The following is a 21919-nucleotide window of genomic DNA, read 5'->3' on the forward strand; positions in this document are numbered from 1 at the left end:
AAAAACCCAAAGCAACCAATTTAGCAATTTCCAGACAACTTGAGATGGAATTATTTTGAATGTGGTTAGTCATGTTTTAATTTGTGCACGAATCAGCATTCCAACTGATTTTTTTTTTTTTTTGTCTCTAAATGTGATTGGTTACATTATTGTAATCAGTGGAGCTCCAGAATATGGAGTAAATAGATAAACTAATCTCTATTGCAATCAGTTTATACTTAATCTGAAACTAATCTACACTCAAACACAACAAAAAACCTGATCTCCTGTGGACCAAAAAATCAATTGGCTTTATATATAGTCTTATTTTTGTGTTGTCCTGTCTTATGCTTGACAAACTAAATCGACGTGATTAGTGGTCAGCATGCTAAGTTTAATTGTATGTCATGAATTAAAAAATACCCCCCCGGAGTGTGCTCAATAAAGTCTTGCCAAGGTTGCTGTGGAAGAACTCAATTGGCCTGTACAGAGCCCTGGGCTCCCCCCACTGAACACCATTGGGATGAAATGGAACTTTTGGCCATATAGTATACATATAGTGTCTTAGTAATGTGTTGAGCCACCAGAACAACTGTGTTTTGTCATTGATTTTATAAGTCTGTGGAACTATACTGGAGGAATGATTGCCATTCTTCCAAAAGATATTCCCTCAATTGGTGTGATGATGATGATGGTGGAGAACCCTGTCTAAAATGTCACTCTAAAACCTCCCATAGGTGTTCATTTGAGTTAAGAGCTAGTGACTGAGAAGGCCATAACATATGATTTACATAATTTTCACATTCATCAAACCATTCAATAACTTGTGTATTCAGAGAATGGGGACATCAGGATAGAAATATTTCATCATAGGATAAAGGCGATCAGTCAGAAGAACTTTGTAGTGGATTTGCAGTGATGTTTGCCTCTAAGGCGACAAGTGGACCCAAATCATCCCAGTAATTATTATTATTATTATTATTATTATTATTATTATATAATGTGGTAATGGGCTCATATGTTTCCGCTCTACTGAATGACCAATAATCTTGTACGGTATGTAGAAATGCAACTTTATTGTCAGCTTTTATATGCAGTGATCCAAACATTCAAACAGAATACAGAGTGGACCAGTTTAACTCGTGATATAATTTGGTAAGAGAACCACATATGAAGTGTGACACTTTGAGAATGTAGAAGGATGTCCTCAGCCTCAAGAGTTGCAGACGTTGCTTATTTGACAGTTTATTCAAAGCAGCTTAAAATATATCCAGAAAAGACCTGTTTTCTCTGAAAGCAATGAGTGTGAAAAGAGTGAGTTTGGAGTGGGGGTACGCTACGAGTCTACACAGTGCTGTGCTTCTTTATATGCAAAAAAAACAAAAAAACAAAAGGAAAACACTTTCCTGAACATCACTTTCTCTCACAAACACTTTGGTACAACTTCACTTGCTCAGAACACTCTCTGTAATTCATCATGTCCTTTCTGTATTCATCATCTCAATACTGTTTCTCTAATACTCCCTTGTCAACTTGCCCTTCATGTTTCCTCTTAATTCCCCACAACAGTGATGTGATGCAATTTCATTTTCAACTTAGCAAAAAAAAAAAAAAGCAAATTAAGCTATTTATAAACAGAAGCAATAACATACATATTAAAATATGTTGAAGGAACACGGGCTGTACAACCTGCCAAGAAACTATAACCATACTATTCTAGCTGACAAGGGCAAATGATTTCCAGTCCAAAAATCCACTGTACGTTGTAACCTGCACCCCTTGCGCTGCTGGAAGGTCGGTGAGTCTGGATTAATAATAAACTCTGGGCTAAGTGTAGCACGTACAACATTATTCATTCCTTACCACCTCCAAGTCATATTCTTTGACTGGCCTAATTTAACATTTATTTGTCATCTAAAAACCAAATATTTTAACATTTATTTAAATGGCTAAACCTTTCAATTGGGGCACCTTTGAAATTGAACGCACTAAAGCTCATTGCTGGGAGGATAGACCACATAAGAGCATTTTAACTAAGCATTCTTACTTACAGCTCAACATGAACTGCAGCTGAAATATGAAGGCTGAGAATGTGTTAACACGGCCTAACTCGAACCCAACTACAGAATCACCTGTTGTGATAATGGAATAAACTTGTTACGGTAAATCTTTACAAAAACCTAAAAAATCTCTTATGTATGGTTTATCATTTTTGGTCATTTTATACATTTTTGCTAAAAAATGTCCTATACTTAATAATCCCTCTGTGTGTAATACTGCTTCATTGTAGGAGTGTGCTGGGTCTGGAGTGCCTGGTGATGATGATGATGATGGTGTTTACAACATAAGACACTTGGATGCCTTTTTCTCTGGGGCGGTGCTTGTGAGTCTGACTTCACGGCCAGCTGAGCCCTGTTTAAAAAAACAAAACAAAAAAAACAAAAACCTTCAATTAAACACTTTGCTGAATTGACTGTTTTATCCCTTTTGAAATACTGCAGGTTGTGTTCCAAATCTTAGAAAAAAAAAATATAGGAATGAAGTGTGGCTTCAAATCCACATTATTGGTGGAATTATACGAATGATAACTTTACAACACAATATGGCAGAATCTCTCAGTACTCAGTCTGTACAGCATTTTCCAGAGTTTTTTGTGTCCCCCCCCCCCGAAATGTGCAATGCAACTCGCAGAGTTTTTTGTGCTTTTTTGCAGAAAACTGCTTCAATTGGTGGAATCGCATTTGCGCAAAATACTTTTCAGTGATGTTTGTCGCTAAATGAGACCTTTTAGGTGTACTCATGGTCGACGCACGTGAATCGAAGAGGGCTTTTACAGAATGTGCATCGTCATGAGGTCACATGACATGCCTTGGCCCAAATCTGTGGTCATTTAAAAAAAAATTGCAAACTCCTCCAAATATTGCAGCGTTTGCATGATTTTGCGTTGATTTCTGTGATCGCAAAATACAGCACAACATTGACAAAGCATATATTCATTAGTTCTACTACTATAGCCTTTATAGTAGCCTACTACTTTAGCCTACTACTATATTTTAAGATGGATTCGTATCCTGATGGGAGTGGTCTTTTCCAGGAAGACAACGTTCCCTACCTACAGGGCATGAGGGTTCTCACTGAATGGTTTGATGACGATGACAATTACGCATTATTATTTGCTATGCCCTTCACAGTCAGCAGAGCCCAATCCAGTTAAACACCTAGAGTATGTGAGACTTTGGAGTGAAGTGTTAGACAGCTCTCTCCAGACAGTAGTGAATCACTGAATCATTGTGCATGGTCTTTATTTTTATTTTATAATTATGGCAGTGACTAAAACAGACCACTTGAATGAAAATGCTGGAGAGGCTTTGGGCATACATTTACGAATACCAAAAGATATAAACATGCTCAAATCAATTTTATATCCAAAGAAAAGTACTACAGTATCTCACAAAAGTAAGTACACCCTTCACATTTTTGTAAATATTTGATGATATCTTTTCGTGTGACGACACTGAAGAAATGACGCTTTGCTACAATGTAAAGTAGTGAGTGTACAGCTTGTGTAACAGTGTAAATTTGCTGTCCCCTCAAAATAACTCAACACACAGCCATTAATGTCTAAACCGCTGGCAACAAAAGTGAGTACACCCCTAAGTGAAAATGTCCAAATTGGGCCCAAAGTGTCAATATTTTTTGTGGCCACCATTATTTTCCAGCACTGCCTTAACCCTCTTGGGCATGGAGTTCACCAGAGCTTCACAGGTTGCCACTGGAGTCCTCTTCCACTCCTCCATGATGACATCACGGAGCTGGTGGATGTTAGAGACAATGTGCTACTCCACCTTCCGTTTGAGGATGCCCCACAGATGCTCAATAGGGTTTAGGTCTGGAGACATGCTTGGCCAGACCTTTAGCAAGGCAGTGGTCGTCTTGGAGGTGTGTTTGGGGTCGTTATGATGCTGGAATACTGCCCTGCGGCCCAGTCTCCGAAGGGAGGGGATCATGCTCTGCTTCAGTATGTCACAGTACATGTTGGCATTCATGGTTCTCTCAATGAACTGTAGCTCCCCAGTGCCGGCAGCACTCATGCAGCCCCAGACCATGACACTCCCACCACCATGCTTGACTGTAGACAAGACACACTTGTCTTTGTACTCCTCACCTGGTTGCCGCCACACACACTTGACACCATCTGAACCAAATAAGTTTATCTTAGTCTCATCAGACCACAGGACATGGTTCCAGTAATCCATGTCCTTAGTCTGCTTGTCTTCAGCAAACTGTTTGTGGGCTTTCTTGTGCATCATCTTTAGAAGAGGCTTCCTTCTGGGACGACAGCCATGCAGAATAATTTGATGCAGTGTGCGGCAGCAATGCTGGCAGCACTCATACGTCTATTTCCCAAACACAACCTCTGGATATGACGCTGAGCACATGCACTCAACTTCTTTGGTCGACCATGGCGAGGCCTGTTCTGATTGGAACCTGTCCTGTTAAACCGCTGTATGGTCCTGGCCACCGTGCTGCAGCTCAGTGTCAGGGTCTTGGCAATCTTCTTATAGCCTAGGCCATCTTTATATAGAGCAACAATTCTTTTTTTCAGATCCTCAGAGAGTTCTTTGCCATGAGGTGCCATGTTGAACTTCCAGTGACCAGTATCAGGGAGTGTGAGAGCAATGACACCAAATTTAACACACCTGCTCCCCATTCACACCTGAGACCTTGTAAGTCTAACAAGTCACGTGACACCGGAGAGGGAAAATAGCTAATTGGGCCCAATTTGGACATTTTCACTTAGGGGTGTACTCACTTTTGTTGCCAGCGGTTTAGACATTAATGGCTGTGTGTTGAGTTATTTTAAGGGGACAGCAAATTTACACTGTTACACAAGCTGTACACTCACTACTTTACATTGTAGCAAAGTGTCATTTCTTCAGTGTTGTTACATGTAAAGATATAATCAAATATTTACAAAAATGTGATGGGTGTACTCACTTTTGTGAGATACTGTAATTGTTTCGATCACATTAAGATAAGTTCTGGAGTTTTAGAATCACTTAAAGATACCAGGAATTCATCTACATGTACATTTACTTTATGCAGAACATCATCAATGAGTGAGCCCTGAAGAGATGGAATTGATCTACTGTAATTGCAGCAGCTAATGGCTAATCTAAGTGTTGTTAAAAGCATACACATGCTGAAACACAACACTTGGGTAACATATGAACTGTTTGTACAATCAAACAGCAAACTCACCGGCTTTGTGTTAGATTTCACCAAGATATCTCGAGCCAGAGCAATGAAGGACTGCAGAGAGAAGAAATGTGGATGAGAATGCATGATCTTGCACACTTCAATGACAAGGACTATGATGAACAATACCATTTTTAACTGTATTGTTTTATTTACAGTTAATAAGTTAATACAATACGATAAACAGTTAATGACCGATTAATGATGGGCGCTTAGTAGTGCCTACTCAGCGTGGCTCAAGGTCCCTTTCCAGAACCTTCACACTAACCGTCCCTCAGTGGAGGAATGAACTTCCAACCTCAATCCGGACCACAGAGTCTGTCACTATCTTCAAAAAACAGCTAAAGACCCACATCTTCCGTGAGCATGTAACTAACCCCTAAAACGCCAAACCCACATCCTTTTTAAAAAAAGGAAAAAAACAAAACTACTCTGGCTCTTACACCTCTACTCAGCACACTTTGCTTTCCTAGAGCTCAATTAAAAGATCTTGTATGGTAGCACTACTTGTATTGTTGTCTGCTTGATCTATCGCTTTGCTTGTATTTCCTCATTCATAAGTCGCTTTGGATAAAAGTGTCTGCTAAATGAATAAATGTAAATGTAATAAGGCAGCATCAAGTGATGAAGTCTCAAGTTTCAAGCTATTTAATGATAAAACACTATTAATGACAACATTATTGTCCGACTAAATGTCTAAATTCATCAGTTGTGTGTTAACTCGGTATGTAAAAACCGATTTGTCTTACCTCCTCAACATTGATGCTTGACTTTGCACTTGTCTCAAAGAACCGAATCCCATGGTCCTTTGCGAGCTTTCGCAAAAAAAAAAAAAAAAAAAAAAAACAACAGTTAGCATATGCATCTGAAGATTACACTAGAAACTACTCATCACTCACTCGACTTACCTTCTCGCCTATCTCCTTAGACACCTTTCTCTTGGCTTCGATGTCACACTTATTGCCCAGCAGCATTCGACTCACTCCTGCTGATGCATTCTGGGAAAAGCAGAAAGTGCAGAGGTGTGCTTAGTTCCCTAGCTTCTCAAAGCTTCCAAAAAAATAATTAGGTACTGCGTGTTCACGTGAAAAGTGTGCAGCAGCAGAGTTTCTCTGCCATATTAATAAAAACTGAAACCACTCCCATAACAATAAAGCTTGAATTCTGGTTAGACTGGAAGGGTAACTACACAACATATTAATGATATTAATACAGAATACTGTCTGATACTAATTTAATGTAAATAGAAGTCAAAAGGCCAGTTTATAGGCAGCCACCTCACGTGATCACAATATTTCCATTAAAAAAAAAAAACCAACAATAAAAAACATGATAGTGTGCACTATATTTATTAAAACACTATACAAAACTACACTAATACAAAAACACTTTCACTCTTACCTCTTTGATACTCTTCATCCAGTTTTGAATGTTCTCAAAGGATTTCTCGTCAGTAATGTCATACACAAGGATGATACCCTTACATAGAAAAAAATTTTAATTACATGTAATAAGTTGTCAATAATAAATTTTATAGTTAATTTTTTTTGTGTAAAGCATAATGATGTTATAAGATCAATAGGTCATGATATTAGATAGGAGGGCTAAAATTTTATATCCATCAATAGCTTCACAATGAAGGCTGAACAATGCATTATATCATGAAGTCTCATCAATGACACAGAGAGAGAGAGAGAGAGAGAGAGAGAGAGAGAGAATGCCACCACTCCCTCCCTGAGAGCACATCCAATTTTGTTATTTTGATCTCCCGGCCACGGATGGGTGTGGCATCGCTGGGATCGTGATCTTCAGAAGATAAGGCGAACGCTTTTCTGTTGACACTTCAAAACTGAGAGGTCGCAGATAATGTTCTGGCATAATTCGGCAAAAACTAAGTACTGTGTATATTCCATCAGTCCATCCATCTTCTATAACGCTTATCCTTTTCAGGGGCACAGGAAACCTGGAGCCTATCGCAGGAAGCATTGGGCACAAGGTGGGGTACACCCTGGACAGGGTGCCAATCCATCGCAGGGCACAATCACTACTGTGTATATGGATTTTTCTTATTTTTGAAAGACGGGAGGCTTAGCCCTGCTAGTCCGTTTATACCAGCTACCCCGGTCTTGAAATGCATTCATAAGAATTTTCAAATCAACAAGCTAAAACTAAACAGTAAATTAGGCTAGGATGGCCATCTAAATGATATAGTATACACTCCAAGTATACTAAGGCAGTGGTGGTTCAGAAGTTAAAGCTCTGGACTACTGACTGAGTGTTTTAGCTGCAACTATTGGGCCTCTTTGCTTTTTGATCTTGCACTCTATGAGAAATACTCTCTATGAGAGACTCTATCTCTTCTAAGCCAAGATATGTGATGAAAAGAATTTCACTGCACAGTACATGTGTATAATGCGTGTGTGTTACCATAGCTCCTCTGTAATAAGCTGTAGTGATGGTCTTAAACCTCTCCTGCCCTGCTGTGTCCCTGGGAAATAAGACAATCATAAACATCAACGCATGAAATGCATAATCAGAGACTACTAGCAAAGTATTGCATCATATGGACACATGTAAAATCCTTCAGTGCTGAGGTATGACAGCTGGACTATCAGGTGAAGGTACAGCTGACTGTAAAAATGGATCTGCCTTTGCACCTCAGCACACTGATCACATCTGAATCACAGTACAAGTGCAGTATATTTCTCATCAGACACAATAATGTTCATGAGGAATTCTTAGCACCAATCTCTACTATCCTTAGACACATTAATACACATTTTACCCCAACAAAAGGTATTTATTCATTTATCTTCAGTAATTGCTGTGTCATGGTTAGGGTCCTGAAAATACCTACTCTGGCACTTGAAAGTTTATGAACCCTTTAAAACTTTTCTACATTTCTGCATAAATAGGACCTAAAACTGCATCAGATTTTCACACAAGTCCTAACAGCAGATAAAGAGAACCAAATTAAACAAATGAGACAAAAATACTAAACTTGGTCATTTAGTTACTGAGGAAAATGATCCATCATTACATTTCTGTGAGTGGCAAAAGTATGTGACCCCCTCGTGCAGCAATAACCGCAACTAAACGTTTCCCGTAACTGTTGATCAGTCCTGCACATCGGCTTGGAGGAATTTCAGCCCGTTCCTCGGTACAGAACAGCTTCATTTCTGGGATGTTGGTGGGCTTCTCACATGAACTGTTTGCTTCAGGACCTTCCACAACATTTCTATTGGATTAAGGTCAGGACTTTGACTTGGCCATTCATAAACATTAACTTTATTCTTCTTTAACCATTCTTTGGTAGAACGACTTATGGGTTTAGGATCGTTGTCTTGCTGCATGACCCACTTTCTCTTCAGATTAATTTCACGAACAGACGTCCTGACATTTTCCTTTAGAATTTGCTGGTATGATTCAGAATTCATCGTTCAGTCAATGATGGGGAGTCGTCCAGGCCCGGATGCGGCAAAACAGGTTCAAACCATGATACTACCACCACCATGTTTCACAGATGGGATAACGTTCTCATGCTGGAATGCAGTGTTAGAGTGTGACTAATTTCACCTTCAAATTAACTGCTAATCCTAGAGGTTCACATACTTTTACCACTCACAGATAAGTTTATGTAAATAAACAAATGACCAAGTATAACATTTTTGTCTCGTTTGTTTAATTGGGTTCTCTTTTTCTACTTTTAGGACTTGTGTGGAAATTTTAGGTCATATTTATGCAGAAACATACAGAACCCTAAAGGGTTCGCAAACTTTCCAGCACCACTGTACCCATCAAAGTGCTTACCACATTATCTTTTAAACAGCGAAGTAATTCTGAGCAGATTAGTAAACCAAGTTTAATTACAAAGCCTTTTCAAAAACAACAGTAGACAACTGTGTGCTTAAGTTCCATCAAGCTAAAGACAAAAATAAAGCTCAATAGATCCCTATCACCCAACATTCTCCTGTATAAAAAAAAAGATCACAAAAGTATGTGAACTACACAACACTAAATAAATGCTCCAAAAAAAATTACAGTGCAAATTACAATGGCTGTACATTACCTAGCAGTTTGTTCAGCAGTGTATCTTATGTAGACTTACAGTTACATGCCAAAGAAAAAAAAGGATGGATCTTTAGACATGGTGTAGAAAGAACTAACGTAAACTATTCCACAGCCTCAAACAACGATGATGGGAAAGCATGATTACTCTTATTTTAAAAATAGTCTGTGAAACGGTTTAGGAGTGAAACGGTCTTCAAGTAAATATTGTAATCAACAAGAAACCAGTGATGAGCGCCAGTATAAGTAGAAATGATCCCTGTTTAATGCCAGTCAGGAGTCTAGCAGCTGCATAGTAAATTACCTGCAGGTGAACCAGGCATGACTGACGGACAATATTCAAGATGAAAAGTGATGAGCACGTAGAACTTTTTCCAGATCTCTAACTAACTAAGTGCTTGTAACTTGGCAATACTACTGAGCTGGAAGAAGCTTTTTTCTCACAACAGTTTACTCATCGGTCAACATTTACGGTTGAATTGAAGCCAGGACTTCAAACTCCAAGTGTAAGCTGCTTTCGAGAAAAAAAAAATATTCTCAGTGGTATTTTTAGATGATATTTGTGACTTTCTAATGTTTTCTTCACTTAAAAACTGCTGAGAAACTTTGCTTTGAAGCTACTTAAAGACTAGGCCGCATACAGGTTTAGCACAGCAAACGTTTAATGTTGAAATCAGTACACAGTGAGCAGAGGAAGGTCCATCTTACCAGACTTGTAACTTGACTTTCTTCCCTTCGACCTCAATGGTCTTCACTTTAAAGTCAATACCTGTTAGGAGAGGGAGTAAGCAAGTCAGAGAGAGAGAGAGAGAGAGAGAGAGAGAGATAAAAAGTGGTTAACAGAAAGGAAGGATGTGTGGTGAATACAATCCCAAACAGCAAAGATGGGCAGTGAAAAGGAAGCGAAGCTGAGCAGCAGATTAGGAAATCTTTACCAAGAGAATTTTTGTTGTTCTGATAACTACACTCTTGTAAATCTGTTCATTTGTGTCGTTGTGGTTTTCCAAGAAACCTCCTCCTGTGGGACAGGAGGCGAAAACTTAAGAGGAGAGGAAATGAAAGGAAATGGAAGAAAAGGAAAAAATTCTTTTGATATTTCAGTAAACATGGTGAGAAAACAGGCAGAATAACAGATGAACAGAATCCTGACTGGACATTAAACATTGGCATTTTTTTTCTTTAGGTGAGCAAAAGTATCGGAACAGATAGCCTTAAAGAAAAAGAATGTAAATAACACTAAATATTTGATTGCATATCCCTTGCTTGGTATAACTGCATCAAGCTGGCGACCCACTAACATCAACAAACTGCTGCATTCTTCTTTTCTAGGCTGTGTATTCTGCAGCTTCCTTTAGTTGTTGGTTGTTTTGGGGAGGTTTCTCTCTTCAATCTACTCTTCAGGAAGTGAAGAGGATTTGGGTGATTGACTTGGCCAGTCTAAAACCTTGCACGAACCCTCCCACCCCCACCCCCCAGTGTGTTCTGGGTCATTGTACTGTATGATGAAGTTCCTCCCAATTAGATTGGATGCATTTCTCTCTAAACTGGCAGACTGAATGTTTTTGTAAATGTCTGAATTCATTCTGCTGTTACTATCATGAGTCACATCATCAATAAAGATTAGTGAACTTGTTCCAGAAGCAGAAATGCAAGCCCAAGCAATGACACTACCTCCATCATGCTTGACCGATGAGCTCATATATTTTGGATCATGAGATGATTAGTCTCTCTCTGCACTTTGGCCTTTCCATCACTTTGGTAGAGGTTAATCTTGGTTCCAGAACTTTTTTTAAACACATCTTTGTATTTATTTGCGAATTCCAATCTAGTTTTCTGATTCTTACTGCTTATGAGTGATTTGCATATTGTTGTATGGCCTCTATATTTCTGAAGTCTTCTATGAACGGTATCTTCACCCCTGCACTGTGGATGTCATTGGTGTCGTCACTGGCTGTTTTTCGGTTTTTCCTTCACAGCCCACACAATGTTTCCGTCATCAACCGCTGTTGTTTTCCTTGGCCAACCTGTTCCATGTCTGATTGTTACTACACCACTGGTTTCTTGCTTTCCCAGGACATACCAAATTGTTGCACCGGCTATGCCCAATGCTTGTGCAAAGCCTCTGATTGATTTTTCTCTCTTTTCTTCACTTCAGAATAGCTTGCTTTTCTCCCATAGACAGCTCTCTGGTCTTCGTGTTGGTTTATCCTTTTTAACAACAAAACGCAGTCTTCACAGGCAGAACCCAAGAGTAGAACATTCAGAGCTGTTTAACTGTTTAGAATCGCCTCATCGTCTCTCCTGACTCTCGTATTCATGTTTTGATCTTAAAACCAAAACCAAAAGAAGTGGTCCTGCCATTCCAATACTTTCAGAGAGGACTGTATATTGGAAGGATGCTCTTTCATTTTCATTTCATGTTTTGTTCAGACACCTTTATTAACTATGTTTTCACTAATTATATATATATATATATATATATATATATATATATATATATATATATATATATATATATACATACACACACATATACACACACACACACACACACACACACACCCTACCAGCTGCAAAGAGATGAAATGTGTTGCAGCTTTGATACCAAAAAGAAAATGGACACCAAAAATGCGACGTATGTTCAACTAAAAACTTGGTTCTATATTGTACATGATACCAAAGTGACAATAATAATAAATAATTAATCTGTCCTTGTCTGTGTGTGCACGTGAGACAGGAATTATGAAGAGATCAATGAGCAGGAGTTAGTTTTGTCAAGGAAATGTGCTTCATGTTTTGTAAGTAGAAAGTAAAGTGAAAGAAACTGAAGTAGAGATAAATGGGAAGGTGTGTGTGTGTGTGTGTTTATGGAGAGAAGAAGCTCAACAACAGGCGCGCGCGCTCTTCGCCTCGCAGCTCTGACAATAAGGAATGATATAATGGGGTGACCGGGCTAGTGCTGACATGACTGTTAAACCGGATAGAGAACAGCCCTAAAGGACTCGTTTTACCACACAACGTTAAATCTCACCACCAATAACGACCTTTAGTCGGATACGGCCTACTCACCGATAGTTGATATGTATGTAGAATTAAAATTATCCTCTGCAAAACGGATGATCAGACATGTTTTTCCCACCCCGCTATCACCAATAAGCAGCAATTTAAAGAGGAAGTCGTATTTCTTTGCCATAGTTCTTTGTCCAGAGTATTCGTGGAGTTGAAAAACTTTTTCGGTTCTTCTCTTTTCTCACTCAATTCAGACGCGCTTTAACCTGAGACTGGCTTAACGTCCATTTAGTTCTTCGTCGTTTTCTTTCAGGAGAGAGAGAGAGAGAGAGAGAGAGAGAGAGAGAGAGAAAGAAAGAAAGAAAGAAAGAAAGCCACCGGTAAATTCCGTTTCTCTTCGTTGCTCCTGTTCCTCCAGTTAAAGCTTTGAATTAAACGCAACAGAAAATCACGGACTCGCTGACTGGGTCCACTTTTAGTTTAGTTTTTGTCCGGATTCCTCGGCATGTCGCCAGGTTTTCTTCTTCAGTCGAAGGCCATAATCATCCACACACGTACAACGGCAGCGGTTTTCTCCAGAAAGTTTTCCTTTCACCGAGTTCCCGGAGGCTTACGTAGAGAGGGAGAGGCACGGAGCTCCATCAGAGGGAGTGATAGAGCACAGAGTCGACTATGAAAGAATGTAACACTAGGGGGCGCAATTTCCTCACGTAGTAACTGCGGGTCCGTACAACGCATGCGCAGTACAAAAGTACTGGCAGTGGAAAGTGTTGTTTGAACTCTACACACTTTCTGTAAAAACGAGTTTTTAAATCAGCGCTAATCGGTAAAGAGGATGAATATGATGCTCGCTAAACTAAAGTGTGAAGATATGTTGAAGTTAAGGTGAACAAATTGATAAGTTCTATGACTGTATAAATAAGTGGACAACATGACACCATTCATTCCCAGTGTGTCTTTCTGGGGTTTAAATGAGAGTCGGCATTTTTGAAAAATTGGTGCCAGCGTGTGTGTGTGGATCAGCTTCCTAGATCGTGAATTAGTATGTAGTGTACATGAGTTTGGGCATTGGTAATGAATCTGTCTCATTACACGTTGGGACTAGTGATGGGAAGTTCGGATCATTTTACTGACTCGGATCTTTGAATGTCGTTCAGTAAAATGAGCGAATATTTTACCGAGTCATTTCATTTATTTCAGCAGAATGTAATTAAAATGTTACATGTTAAATTCCCCAACACATCTAGTACTTAGGCAAATGTTGATCACATTTGGAATAAAAAATAAACTATAGGCTAATGCAGGCAAGGCTGAATTATGAGAAACAGAAATGATTAATTAATAGCTTAGCTGGGTCTTCAGGCTATGCAGTCTGTTAGTTCAGTTGTTTTCATAGTGGGGGCCGCCAGGGGGCGCCCGGGGGCCCTCAACAATTTGGTGTGAAAAATAAATTCTCACTCTCAGACAACCACACACACACAATCAATTACTAATGTAATGTAAAGATGTAAGATGTAATTATCAATAAAAAAAAAAAGGGGGATATATTCAGAAGTCTGTATTTTTTATGTGTTTTAAAGACATCCTGCAAAAGGGGGGCCTCAGTCAAATGTTAATGCCATTTGGGGGGCCTTGCCCTGGAAAAGTTTGGGAACCCCTGTGTTACCCCTCATCTCCCGATCCGAGCCGTTCTGTTCTGTAGCGTCTGTTCCCTGGAAACAGAAATGATTAGTTCACCTCTTGGGTCTTCAGGTTCGAGTCATCTGTTCATCCCGTGACCGCCCTATAGGCTGAATGCAGTTGGACTGTGATGTGATGTACGAACGACTTGAACCCGAAGACTCGAAAGGTGAACTAATCATTCCTGTTTCCTGTGGGGATGTTGCAGTGCATGCACGGTCAGCACAAAATGAACGAATCACTCTCTGAGACAACTTGTTGTTCCAGAGTCATATTAAAGATTCGTTCAAAATGAATGAATCATTCATGAACGACACATCACTAACTGGGACACTGATAACTCAATTTCTGGTGACATGGCTACATACGCACGTTGTACAACGTAAATTCATCAAAAATTAAAAACCGAAAAATATTAGTTTATATGTTTTTTATGTCATAAATTTGTTAGCTTAATCACACGCATTTCTGTCATGGTACTTCAAGCAGGATCGTAGGCTAGCTAGTGGGTTTTTTTTTAAAAAAATCATTAAACACTTCAAAGTCATTAGACTCAAACAAACCGTATATCGAACATAAAATAAAGATAAAAAACAATAACGGAAGTACTCATTTGAGAGCTACAATAACAAGCTACTTACATTTGTAGACGAAGTTGGCTGAAAGTTTGTCCCTCATTTTTTATTTTTTTTGATCTGAGAGGGTTCAGAAAATATTATGTCATTTCCAGTAAGGGAACATAGTGAGCATCAATGGTTCCTGGTTTTTGCATTGCGTTGTGGGATTTTTTAAGGAGCGAATGTTCCAGTGCACCACAAGGATTTTGCGAATTAGACAGCCCTTAAAATGGCCGACTCCCTGATCAGTGCAATGACTGCTCATCTAGGTAGCTGGTTGAGACATACCCAGAGTCTGCAAAATACAGACAGTTTGTCCACCTCTCACCTGCGCATATTAGTGATGGACAGTATGTGAACATTCACGATATAAGTGCAACTTAAGATGGCGCATTGGCTAACTCAGTATGGCTCAAAGTACAGCATTATTACTTAGTTAATATTTAAATTGCCAAACTGTAGTTGTATCATTTTCACAGGTATATTGATTTTGTAGTTGTCAGGAAAAGATTTTAGGTTGCTAAATTAGGTTTAGCTAGCTGACATTATCCATCATTTTAATCAAAGTATAGTAGTATAGTATATATTTATAGTAGCTGATGTAAAGTACCAGCTGAAAATATATGGCTTTACACAAAAGTATGGACATATGGACATAGAATCTGTCACCATCTTCAAGAAACAGCTAAAGATCCACCTCTTCTTTGAACACCTAACCAACCCCTAAAAAAACAAACAAACAAAAAAAAACTTACTCTGGCACTTACACCTCTCTGCGCACTTTGCTTCTTCTAGACCTCAATTAAAAGATCTTGTATGGTAGCACTACTTGCATTGTTCTCTGCTTGATATATCGCTTTGCTTGTATTTTCTCATTTGTAAGTCACTTTGGATAAAAGTGTCTGCTAAATGAATAAATGTAAAATCAATAGGGGTCATGAGGTCACAAAATTAACAGGATTCATCCTCTGAGGAGCCTGAATATACTCACTAAATTTCATGGAAATGCACCCAATTGATTTGCCTTGTGTTGGATGAGGGGACAGATGGATAGACATTAAATCTAAGCCCCACTAGTAGGAAAATGAAGCTGGCCAAAAATCAACATTGATTCACTGTTTGTCTTTTCAATACTGAAAAACAATGAATTATCAACGTTGATTTAATATTATTTAGCATTGAACATTCAACCTCAACCAAAATGATGATTCTGATGGAATTTCAACACCGAATCGACTAAGGTGTGCACATGTCTATAATGCACGTCAAGAACGCGACTAAAATAGGAATACTCCACATGTCTTCATTCGATTTGTGTTTACTTCGATTATGACTTTAGTCGGATTAAGTTCATCAATAATCGCTGTTTACATGCTAGTTTCTTAATCAGAGTATCGTCTCAGTAGGTTTAATATCGGATTATTGTTATCCATGTAAATGTACTGAATGTCACCTTGCTATCTGGGCAGGCTTCACTTTTGTATCCCTGTTATGACTACCCTTATAGTACTGAGTGTACTTTGCTCAGCAGTCCTTCCTGCTAAAAGTTTCTATTTTCCTAAAAAGTAAATCTATGCAGGCAAAAGAAGATTTACAGTCCTCGTTTTTTTTCTTTATCTTTACCAATATAGGTCTGTACACCAATGCTGCCAAATATCATTTGCTCTTTAATACACACTTCAGAGAGTTAAAGCAGACATGGGAAACTCATGCACAAAACTTAATTGAAATATCTGGTGATCTAAATCCTTCCCGCTAAAGTGTGTATCTAGTTTTTGTTGTTGTTGTTGTTGTTTTTTTAAGTGATGAAATTATAATCCCCCTCAATTAAATTTACTACAGTCTTTACAGCAGTAATATTCTTTGCTATTTAATATACATTCAGATATCTGAAGAAGCAAAATTGGTAAAATTATGAACAACAACAACAACAGCAATAATAATAAACTGAAATCTCAAGCAAATTCGAGGGAGTTTTAAAATGAAAATGGCCGTAACATCACTTCCGGAGACACTAAAACACATTCTCTTAGACTGCAAAAGGTATGAGGAGGAAAGAACTGAGATAGAGATGCAGACTGGAAAACAAAACATGCCACTAGAGAACTTGCTGGGGAAACATCTGGGAAAATGCACCGCCCCCAATAAACTATCTAAAAAATACCGGGATAAGTGAGAGACCTTAGTAATCTAGTATGAATATCTAGTATATAGTTATTTATCTCTTTATTTTCTTTTATTTACGTAGTATTGCTTTGGTATTATTATTATTTTTTCCATTTTATTTTATTTTTCTGCCAATCTACTGCCCACACTCCAGTCCAGTAGGTGGCGGTAATGCACCTTTAGCTGGTTTGCCAACCGCCATTAAAACAAGAAGAAGAAGAAGAAGAAGCCATTACTTCCGGCCCCTGCGCTCGAGCCCCGTCGATATGAGCTACGTGTTTCCGGCTAGCCTCCCCCCTTTTCACCGCGGCCTCATACGCCAACAACATGCCTGTAAGTGCGGGATGAAACCACGACGTCAATTTAAAGTTTAAAAACTCTTTCCTGTCCGGTCTGTTCAGTCGGGTCGGTAAATGCAGTACTGTGTTATCCTCCGACGTTAACTCTGCCTTCCTTGTGATGGAGGAAAATAGGTTTAGTTTGAAGTTAACAGCCTCGGAAGTCTGCGAGCGACAACATGGCCGCGTTCATGAGCGCTTAACGCGTGGCAGAGAAACTCACGTCGGATACATTTATCCGTTTTGTCTGTGCGTGTGTCTGTGTGTTAACGACGGAAAGTTTAAGGAGTTGTTTATTGCTGTCGAAACACTCGCTGTAATAGTCAGACCGTCCATAGAAGATGCGTTGAGTCCCCTAAACCGTTCCTCGCTTTGTGTTCGGGGGACTTGTGGAGGCTTCTCGGCTGATTAGCTGTCATATCGTGTGTGTGTGGGCCGCTTTATTAATGACATGTCGGATATCTAGCATTATAATTCTAACTTCTACTTCTAACATTCTAATCGATGCACGTTAGCAGATGTTCGACCTGATCATCATAACCTGGGCCGAGTTAATCAGAAGTATCGCAGCACAAAGTCCTATGTGAAATGGTAGAGCATGTTGAATACTTTCCTCTGTCAAGGGAAATTGTGACCCCTGACAGGTTAATCACACCACATTCATCTGCTTCCTGGACAAATTATACTCCAGACTGATTACCCAGAGGAACCTGATTTGATTAGGGACTCCTCACCACCCTCATCCCAGTGTAGGGGTGTAACACCGGTTATATCTATAGCTATATCTATCTGTTAATTCAGGTTCCTTTTCCTATCGGTATTCGGGTTAAACCCGAAATGAGTGAAGACCTATGCTGTTTTTTCTGACTAGGTTTACATGGACAGCAGTAATTGAATTATTGACCTTATTCTGAACAATAATATAGTGATTAAGTTGTTTACATGAGTTGCTTTTAGAATATTCCTTTCATGTCCCTGTTTTACAGGTTATAGAACGTAGAGCGTTTAACGGCACGCGTCATTACGTCCCCGTGCGACGCCGTCCGACGTTCCCTCCAGAATTTCACGTATCAACGTACAGTTTGTCTTCGTTATGGTACCGTATACAGTTTTGGGTGTTTCCTTTTTTTATTTAATGAAAGCTTCAAGTGCGGTTAATTATTTGTCATGCTATACGTGCAAATACAAATTTTCCAGCAACAGACCTCCTCTGTACTTTAATTCGGCAACGTTTCATTCATGCCAACGCGACACCTACTCTGATTAAGAAACTACCATATAAACAGCGATTATTTATGACCTTAATCCAGCTAAAGTCATACTCAGAGTAAACACAAATGGAATTAAGACGTGTGGAGTATTCCTGTTTTAGTCGCATTATCGAAGTGCATTACAGACATGTACACACCTTAATCACACTATTAACGTTGTGAGTTTTCACCGCATTTTGCGACAGGACACATGCGCACATGGTGGTGGTCAACCGTTTGACGGCAAACAACAGAGCACGGCTGCATCCGAAACCGTGTACTTGCTTGCTACTGTATATAGTAGGTGAAATACATGTATTTCGGCTACTATATAGACGGTAAGTACGCGGTTTGGGACGCAGCCCATGGCTTCAAGCAGTTGTCTATTAGCACGTGTAGCATGACAAATAATTAACCGCACTTGAAGCGTTTGTAAAAATTAAACAGGAAACACCCAAAACTGTATACGGTACCATAACCAAGGCCAACTGTATGTCGATACGTGAAATTCTAGAGGGAACGTAATGACGTGTGCTGTTAATCGATCTATGTTCTATAACATATACAACAGGAACATGAAATGAATATTCTGAAAGCAACTCATGTAAACACCTTAATCAGAATATTGTCGTATTCAGAATAAGATCAATAATTAGATTATTGCTGTCAATGTGAACGTAGTGTATAATGCACTCTGATAATGCTCTGTCATTTTAACTTCATAGCTGGCGAAAGATTTGCTGCATCCGACCGCAGAGGAGGAGAGGAGGCGGCACAAGAAGAAGCGGCTCGTCCAGAGCCCAAACTCTTACTTCATGGATGTCAAATGTCCAGGTAACGTCAACTGTTTGAACATGCATCTTATTTTGAAGCAGCGTGCGAAAAGCGCGTTTTGAAGTTCACCCAAGATGAATACGTGCTGGTTTGTTGGCTCGTATCCTGCACTGAATCTGCTTTGTCCTCTGTGCCTGCAGGTTGCTATAAGATCACCACAGTGTTCAGTCATGCTCAGACAGTGGTGTTGTGCGTAGGATGCTCCACAGTGCTGTGTCAACCTACCGGAGGAAAAGCACGCCTCACAGAAGGTATGGCACTTCAACATGCGTATAACGCATGTTGAAACATAAAACAACTGCAGGCTCATGAACGCATCAAAATGCGGACGTGGCAACACAGCAGTTTCACGACTGCTGCGATGTACATGCACTTTTTCTGCCCCTGGTGGTGATGGGTATCTTGACGTACCGTTCAGTGAAATTGAGTGTACTGCTGGTGGAGTTGCAGCGATTCGTCTTCCGTGGTCTCGGATGGTTTCAGTACTTTTGCTTATTTTAGTTTACGTAGCTAGCATATAGCCTACTAAAGCTATTTACTGGTTTGACAGGTTTGTTTGCAAGCCTTGTCGTAGACAGATGCCTGGTGAGTTCAGTGTTCATGGCAAAAGGAGAAAAAAATTGTGATATTGCTGCCAGATGCAGTGTGTATGAAGTGAGTGCGCTGTAGCTAGAGGTCGACCGATTGATCAGTTTTGCCGATTAATTGGCACAGATATTCGGATTGCTGGAGCTATTGGTTATCAGCAAAAATCCACAGCGATAGTTTTTCCCGGTTGCGTCCGTTTGGGGGAACGTTGGAGAACGGTCCGCTGTCATTAAACAATATGAGCGCGGCCTCCGGGGCGAGATAAAAACTCTCACTGACTAATTTTGTGGTGTTTGAAGTTTTGGATGTCTCTCTTTTGGTTCTTTGGCGTGATACTTTTTGGTTAAGTTTGGATGTGTATCCTTTATGATGTACTATACACTTACACTATGCACTGTGTACTCTACCGTCTAGTGTATGAATTTTAGAAAGGTAATATTGTCTCAAATGCAACACTAGTGTTTTTTTTTCTAACCGGAAGTATAAGCCGCTTCCTAGTCGACGGCGCATGAAGTCATACGCCCGTAATGTGACGCCGCTAGCTTTAGCAGATACCCAGAGTCAACGATAATGACTTTCTTCAGTTTACTGTTTATATACTTACTTTATTTTATGTATAATTATTTATGCATTGTTTTTCATGGATGCACAAAAAGCACTGAATTAAACGACAGTCCTAAATTAATAATATATTCTGGTGTGTGTCTGTGTGTATTGGGTTATTTTCAGTCTTATATAATTGGACAAACAGTTAAGTTTTAGTCTGAAGTTTATATTTGTAACACTCAGTTGGTGGATTTTATTGTAAATAAACAAAAAAAATGGTTCTGAAAGTTTGCCCCAACTGAATAATCGAAAAAATAAGCGGCCAATTAATCCATTATGAAAATAATCGTTCGTTGCAATTTAAGAGTATTCAGACGTTGGAATTGCAACGTCACAAATATCATCAATATTTTGTCATGTCATATTTTATGAATGTTAGTCTGTTTTTATTCTGACTAAAATGGCATTGAATATCAGTTAACTGCATTTTAATTGATGAGGAAAATGCAAAAATTACACCAAACATTCACACATTTTATACATTAACTTTAACAAAAATGTGATAACTGCCCTTGTTGGGAAAACCTGATCTTGTGAAATATCACAATGATTGTAATGCTATGCTGTGAATTCTTTATGCTTTAGGTATTCATTGTCCGTGTTTTAGTGCGTTGTTACAGGAGGAGTGTATTCACAGCTTGACCATTCTACCTAGCACCTTGCTTAAGTTCAAGTTCACTTGTGCATTGCGGTGCGTGTAATTATGTGCACAAGCAACTTATAATATTGTCATATTGCAATTTGTAACTACTGTGTTGTGTAGATGTCTGGTTAATCTCATAAGTGTATAGGATACGTTCGGGTGAGTTAATTAACCTGCTAGTAAAGCGCTTCAGTTTACTGCTGTTCATTCACTGTTCATCTCCGGATCACGCAGCTTAAGCGGCTCAATCCTGACTGGATTACTTGAAACATGAACTATTCTTTCTAGGCTTCTTCAAAAACCTTGTTGGTATACTGCGTGTAATTGTTTCAACAGTATGTTTTAATTTGCATCGGTGCCACTGCTTGCTACACATCTTGAATTCTTAATTTTTTGCTTTCAAATGTGAATTTTTATCTTAAATTCGACGAGTATTTCACAGCCCTAGAGCAGACATGAGGACAGGAGCAGCACGAATAGCTAAAATGTTGGTGACGTTCATTTGTATGTAAACAAATTCACATGTAAACACAATGGGCAATATTGAGGTCAGCAAAAATGATCGGTCATGTCCATGTATTGTAGGATAAGCCGATAACGTGAGTATTGTGATGGGCGTAGTCCTCCTCAAGAAATCACGAATCCTCATCAGGAATCTGTGAATATGTATGAGACCCACCCAGTTCCCCTGGTAAAACCCGTGAGGCCATTTGCTTGTTGCTTGATGGACTCGTATGTTTGATGCTAACCCAGCTTCCCCTTGTTTTTAACCCTAGTTTGGGGTCTATGACCCCGTTTGAACTTTTGGTTAATAAACATGGTTCCCTTCATCTCAGTCGTATAAGATTTTGTATTTTTTCCCCTACATTATCAATCTACACA

At 39.3% G+C, this 21919-nt stretch overlaps 2 protein-coding genes across 2 annotated transcripts in view; one reads left to right on the forward strand and one right to left on the reverse strand.

Annotated features, from left to right (window-relative positions):
- Nucleotides 1-1038: 1038 nt before the first annotated feature.
- Nucleotides 1039-12975, reverse strand: rab13 (RAB13, member RAS oncogene family). Its single transcript, XM_053623390.1, has 8 exons — nucleotides 12376-12975; nucleotides 10015-10075; nucleotides 7666-7726; nucleotides 6640-6717; nucleotides 6147-6236; nucleotides 5988-6053; nucleotides 5242-5292; nucleotides 1039-2391 (listed from the first exon to the last, which is right to left on the reverse strand). The coding sequence occupies exons 1-8, from the start codon at nucleotides 12497-12499 to the stop codon at nucleotides 2317-2319; spliced, it is 606 nt and encodes a 201-aa protein (XP_053479365.1). The 5' UTR covers nucleotides 12500-12975; the 3' UTR covers nucleotides 1039-2316.
- A 4037-nt stretch (nucleotides 12976-17012) lies between these two features.
- The window catches only part of rps27.2 (ribosomal protein S27, isoform 2), a 7203-nt gene continuing 2296 nt past the window's right edge, over nucleotides 17013-21919 (forward strand). The window contains exons 1-3 of the mRNA XM_053623404.1: nucleotides 17013-17111; nucleotides 19092-19200; nucleotides 19341-19451. Coding sequence (XP_053479379.1) covers nucleotides 17106-17111; nucleotides 19092-19200; nucleotides 19341-19451 — 226 coding nt within the window. The 5' untranslated portion in view covers nucleotides 17013-17105. The remainder of the gene's footprint in view (nucleotides 17112-19091; nucleotides 19201-19340; nucleotides 19452-21919) is intronic.

Source organism: Ictalurus furcatus, chromosome 1 (genome assembly GCF_023375685.1).
Source record: "Ictalurus furcatus strain D&B chromosome 1, Billie_1.0, whole genome shotgun sequence".
NCBI classification, from domain to species: Eukaryota; Metazoa; Chordata; class Actinopteri; order Siluriformes; family Ictaluridae; genus Ictalurus; species Ictalurus furcatus.